The sequence below is a fragment of the Oncorhynchus keta genome, unplaced genomic scaffold (genome assembly GCF_023373465.1).
Source record: "Oncorhynchus keta strain PuntledgeMale-10-30-2019 unplaced genomic scaffold, Oket_V2 Un_contig_9363_pilon_pilon, whole genome shotgun sequence".
In the NCBI taxonomy this organism is placed as follows: domain Eukaryota; kingdom Metazoa; phylum Chordata; class Actinopteri; order Salmoniformes; family Salmonidae; genus Oncorhynchus; species Oncorhynchus keta.
The window spans coordinates 170,001-175,945 of record NW_026290501.1 but is presented as its reverse complement, the minus strand read 5'-3'; the positions used below and the strand labels follow the sequence as shown (position 1 = coordinate 175,945).

At 51.9% G+C, this 5,945-nt stretch overlaps 1 protein-coding gene across 1 annotated transcript in view; it reads left to right on the top strand.

Annotated features, from left to right (window-relative positions):
• Positions 1-8: 8 nt before the first annotated feature.
• Positions 9-5,945, top strand: part of LOC118383072 (glutamate receptor 4-like) — a 50,769-nt gene continuing 44,832 nt past the window's right edge. Inside the window, exons 1-4 of the mRNA XM_052512829.1 lie at positions 9-112; positions 3,175-3,282; positions 4,095-4,301; positions 5,074-5,441. Of these exons, the coding sequence (XP_052368789.1) occupies positions 83-112; positions 3,175-3,282; positions 4,095-4,301; positions 5,074-5,441 (713 nt within the window). The 5' untranslated portion in view covers positions 9-82. The remainder of the gene's footprint in view (positions 113-3,174; positions 3,283-4,094; positions 4,302-5,073; positions 5,442-5,945) is intronic.

Below are 5,945 nucleotides of genomic sequence, written 5' to 3'. Positions count from 1 at the left end.
TGTGTAGGTGCGTGTGGATGGGCTGACAGGTAATATCCAGTTTGACCAGTATGGTAAAAGAGTCAACTACTCCGTCAACGTGATGGAACTGAAGAACACTGGACCAGTTAAGGTACAGCCAATCAGCATTTACCAGCACACTTACTTCCTTACAATGAGCCAATTAACATTCACCCGCCTATTCACTTCCTTACAATCAGTCAATCAGCATTGTCCGGACCTCTGGCAGTCTCTATGGGGGTGCCACAGGGTTCAATTCTCAGGCCGACTCTCTTCTCTGTATACATCAATGATGTTGCTCTTGCTGCTGGTGAGTCTCTGATCCACCTACAACTGCTCTGGTTAGACTGTAAACAGACGACACCATTCTGTATACTTCTGTCCCTTCTTTGGACACTGTGTTAACTGAACTCCAGACGAGCTTCAATGCCATACAACTCTCCTTCCGTGGCCTCCAACTGCTTTTAAATGCTAGTAAAACTAAATGCATGCTCTTCAACCGATTGTTGCCCGAACCCGCCTGCCTGACCAGCATCACCACTCTGGACGGTCCTGACTTAGAATATGGGGACAACTACAAATACCTAGGTGTCTGGCTAGACTGTAAACTCTCCTTCCAGATTCACATTAAGCATCTCCATTCCAAAATTAAATCTAGAATTGGCTTCCTATTTCGTAACAAAGCATCATTCACTCATGTTGCCAAAAATTCCCTCGTAAAACTGACTATCCTACCGATCCTTGACTTCTGAGATGTAATTTATAAAATAGCCTCCAACACTTTACTCAGCAAGTTGGATGCAGTCTATCACAGTGCCATCCGTTTCGTCACCAAAGCCCCATACACTACCCACCACTGCGACCTGTATGCTCTCGTTGGCTGGCCCTCGATTCATATTCGTCTCCAAACCCACTGGCTCCAGGTCAACTATAAGTCTTTGCTAGGTAAAGCTCCGCCTTATCTCAGCTCACTGGTCACGATAACAACATCCACCCGTAGCACGCACTCCAGCAGGTATATCTCACTGGTCATCCCCCAAAGCCAAAACCTACTTTGGGCGCCTTTCCTTCCAGTTCTCTGCTGCCAATGACCCGAGTCGGTATCTAAAGCCTCCTGGAAGTCAACCCGAGTCGGTATCTAAAGCCTCCTGGAAGTCAACCCGAGTCGGTATCTAAAGCCTCCTGGAAGTCAACCCGAGTCGGTATCTAAAGCCTCCTGGAAGTCAACCCGAGTCGGTATCTAAAGCCTCCTGGAAGTCAACCCGAGTCGGTATCTAAAGCCTCCCGGAGGTCAACCAGAGTCGGTATCTAAAGCCTCCTGGAAGTCAGCCTGAGTCGGTATCTAAAGCCTCCTGGAAGTCAACCCGAGTCGGTATCTAAAGCCTCCTGGAAGTCAACCCGAGTCGGTATCTAAAGCCTCCTGGTAGTCAACCCGAGTCGGTATCTAAAGCCTCCTGGAAGTCAACCCGAGTCGGTATCTAAAGCCTCCTGGAAGTCAACAAGAGTCGATATCTAAAGACTCCTGGAGGTCAACCCGAGTCGGTATCTAAAGCCTCCTGGAAGTCAACCCGAGTCGGTATCTAAAGCCTCCTGGAAGTCAACCCGAGTCAGTATCTAAAGCCTCCTGGAAGTCAAACCGAGTCGGTATCTAAAGCCTCCTGGAAGTCAACCCGAGTCGGTATCTAAATCCTCCTGGAAGTCAACCCGAGTCGGTATCTAAAGCCTCCTGGAGGTCAACCCGAGTTGGTATCTAAAGCCTCCTGGAAGTCAACCCAGGTCGGTATCTAAAGCCTCCTGGAAGTCAACCCGAGTCGGTATCTAAAGCCTCCTGGAAGTCAACCCGAGTTGGTATCTAAAGCCTCCTGGAGGTCAACCCGAGTCGGTATCTAAAGCCTCATGGAAGTCAACCAGAGTTGGTATCTAAAGCCTCCTGGAGGTCAACCCGAGTCGGTATCTAAAGCCTCCTGGAGGTCAACCCGAGTCGGTATCTAAAGCCTCCTGGAAGTCAACCCGAGTTGGTATCTAAAGCCTCCTGGAAGTCAATCCGAGTCGGTATCTAAAGCCCCCTGGAGGTCAACCCGAGTCAGTATCTAAAGCCTCCTGGAAGTCAATCCGAGTCGGTATCTAAAGCCCCCTGGAGGTCAACCCGAGTCAGTATCTAAAGGCTCCTGGAAGTCAACCCGAGTTGGTATCTAAAGCCTCCTGGAGGTCAACCCGAGTCGGTATCTAAAGCCTCCTGGAAGTCAACCCGAGTCGGTATCTAAAGCCTCCTGGAAGTCAACTCGAGTCGGTATCTAAAGCCTCATGGAAGTCAACCAGAGTTGGTATCTAAAGCCTCCTGGAGGTCAACCCGAGTCGGTATCTAAAGCCTCCTGGAGGTCAACCCGAGTTGGGCTAGCTTTGTGTTTCCACTGCCTCCAGAGTAGAAATTATGTCATGTTGCGAGTTTGCCAATGTGACTGTGCAGCTAGCTTCGCTACAACTAGCTAGCAAGATGCTGAAAAAATAATTTACCCTCACTATGCTATAACTAACATTACCCCATACTCCCCATGCTAGCTAGCTAAACGTTTAGCTTCATCGCTAGCATAACAGGAGAGTTAGCTAGCTTAATATCCAACCTTGCTTGCCATGGCCACAGCTAGCCAAATGTTTAGCTTGCTAGCTAGCTAAACGGTTAGCGTCATCGCTAGCATAGCTAGCTAGATTCCTAACCTTGCTTGCCTTGGGATTGGCTATTAGCTAGCAGCCTGACCAAACACATCAGAGGACAGACTTTCAATCCCTGCTCGCTTATATTAGCTAGCTAGCGTGTTTCAACTCTGAATTGCAAGCTAACATTTGATGGCTGAATGTTGTCAAACTTTTATTGTGTAGTGCAAAATGAAAGTATCCAACTATGCTGGTAATTCTTGTCATGTCTGACGAGTGCAGTAGGGTGCTACTTGTCCATGTGCTAACAGCAACAAACCTAGAAGAGATAAACGTGAAGCATCCAGGGTGGATCAGCTTCTCATTAGCTAGCTAACGTTAGCTATATTATAGTTATAAAGCATTATGATTACTGTTTTGAAATAACATATATTTCTTTGATTGTACACACAGTATGTCTTAGCAAGCAAGATCTTTATCAGCAAACTAAGCTTTTTTTAGTCATAATATGTGTGTTTTCAGATTGGCTACTGGAATGAAGTGGACAAGATGGTGGTGACTAAACTAGACATCTTCCCCAACGACACTAATGGGATGGAGAACAAGACTGTTATCGTCACAACTATCCTGGTAACAACGTGGTGAAGGGTGGTGGGTGGTGGGTGGTGAAGGGTGGTGAAGGATGGTGGGTGGTGAAGGATGGTGGGTGGTGGGTGGTGATGGATGGTGGGTGGTGGGGGGTGAAGGGTGGTGGGGGGTGAAGGGGGGTGGGTGGTGAAGGATGGTGGGTGGTGAAGGATGGTGAACTGTGGTGGGTGGTGAAGGGTGGTGGGTGGTGAAGGATGGTGGGTGGTGAAGGATGGTGGGTGAAGGATGGTGGGTGGTGAAGGATGGTGGGTGGTGAAGGGTGGTGGGTGGTGAAGGATGGTGGGTGAAGGATGGTGGGTGGTGAAGGGTGGTGGGTGGTGAAGGGTGGTGGGTGGTGGGTGATGAAGGGTGGTGGGTGGTGAAGGATGGTGGGTGATGAAGGGTGGTGGGTGGTGGGTGGTGGGTGGTGAAGGATGGTGGGTGATGAAGGGTGGTGGGTGAAGGATGGTGGGTGGTGAAGGATGGTGGGTGGTGAAGGATGGTGGGTGGTGAAGGGTGGTGGGTGGTGAAGGTGGTGGGTGGTGGGTGGTGAAGGATGGTGGGTGGTGAAGGGTGGTGGATGGTGAAGGGTGGTGGGTGGTGAAGGGTGGTGGGTGGTGAAGGGTGGTGGGTGGTGAAGGGTGGTGGGTGGTTGTTCAAATGACAAAAAATATGGTCATCTTTAAAGACATCCTGGTAAAAGTGTGTGTGTGTGTGTGTGTGTGTGTGTGTGTGTGTGTGTGTGTGTGTGTGTGTGTGTGTGTGTGTGTGTGTGTGTGTGTGTGTGTGTGTGTGTGTGTGTGTGTGTTTTGCAGGAAGCCCCATACGTGATGCTAAAGAAGAATGCTGAGTTGTTCCTAGACAATGACCGTTACGAAGGCTACTGCGTCGACCTGGCAGCAGAGATCGCTAAGCACTGTGGGATACGCTACCAGCTAAGGATTGTGGGAGATGGAAAGTACGGAGCTCGAGACGCTGAAACCAAGATCTGGAACGGGATGGTTGGAGAGCTGGTGTACGGGGTAAGAACCCTGACCTCTGACCTTTGATCTCTGTTGTTATTATGAAATTAGAACCTGAGGACACAAGAACTAAGTGTAATTCTCTGCCTCCCTCTCCTCCTCCTCCCCTCTCCCCCTCCTCCCCTCTCCCCCTCTCCCCTCTCCCCCTCCTCCCCTCTCCTCCTCCTCCCCTCTCCCCCTCCTCCCCTCTCCCCTCCTCCCCTCTCCCCCTCCCCCTCCCCCCTCTCCCCCTCCTCCCCTCTCCTCCTCCTCCTCCTCCTCCTCCCCTCTCCCACTCCTCCTCCTCCCCTCCCCCTCTCCTCCTCCTCCCCTCTCCCCCTCTCCCCTCTCCCCCTCCTCCCCTCTCCCCCTCCTCCCCTCTCCTCCTCCTCCCCTCTCCCCTCTCCCATCTCCCCCTCCTCCCTCTCCCCTCCTCCCCTCTCCTCCTCCTCCTCCTCCTCCTCCTCCCCTCTCCCCTCCTCCCCTCTCCTCCTCCTCCCCTCCTCCTCCTCCTCCCCCTCTCCTCCTCCTCCTCCTCCTCCCCCTCCCCCCCCTCCTCCTCCCCTCTCCCTCCTCCTCCTCCTCCCCCTCCTCCCCTCCCCTCCTCCCCTCTCCTCCTCCTCCCCTCTCCCCCTCTCCCCTCCCCCTCCTCCCCTCTCCTCCTCCTCCCCTCTCCTCCCTCCTCCCCTCTCCCCTCCCCTCCCTCTCCTCCCCTCCTCCCCCTCCCCCCCCCCTCCTCCCCTCTCCTCCTCCTCCCCTCTCCCCCTCCTCCTCCTCCTCCCCCCACCTGTAGAAAGCAGACATAGCCGTAGCCCCTCTCACTATCACCTTGGTCCGAGAGGAGGTGATCGACTTCTCCAAGCCATTCATGTCTCTGGGCATCTCCATCATGATCAAGAAGCCCCAGAAGTCTAAACCAGGGGTTTTCTCCTTCCTGGACCCGCTGGCCTATGAGATCTGGATGTGTATAGTGTTTGCCTACATCGGTGTGAGCGTGGTGCTGTTCCTGGTGAGCCGGTTCAGCCCGTATGAATGGCACATGGAGGAGTATGAGGATGGCCAGCTGCCCACCAGCGAGTCCTCTAATGAGTTTGGGATCTTTAACTCTCTGTGGTTCTCTCTAGGAGCCTTTATGCAGCAAGGCTGTGATATCTCCCCAAGGTTGGTGTACTGTTGCTAGGTAACGTGGCTCGCTGTGTTGGCAGCCCCCCTACCTCCTGGAGCTGGTGTTTATATGCTGACCTCACTTCCTGCTGCTTACGCTAACCCTGACCTCTGACCTCAAGTCGCTAGCTTTAACCCCGACCTCTGGCTTCTAGCTCTAATGCGAACTGATTCTAGCTGCTAGCTCTAATCCTCACTGAATCTAGCTACTAGTTATAATGCTAACTAATTATAGCCATTAGCCCTAAACCTAACTGATTCTAGCTGCTAGCCCTAATGCTAACTGATTCTAGCTGCTACCCCTAATGCTAACTGATTCCACCCATTACCTCTAATGCTCACTGATTCTAGCCTCAAGCTCTAATTCTAACTGATTCTAGCTGCTACACCTAATGCTAACTGATTCTAGCTGCTACCCCTAATACTAACTAATTATAGCCATTAGCTCTAATGCTCACTGATTCTAGCTGCTAGCCCTAATGCTAACTGATTCTAGCTGCT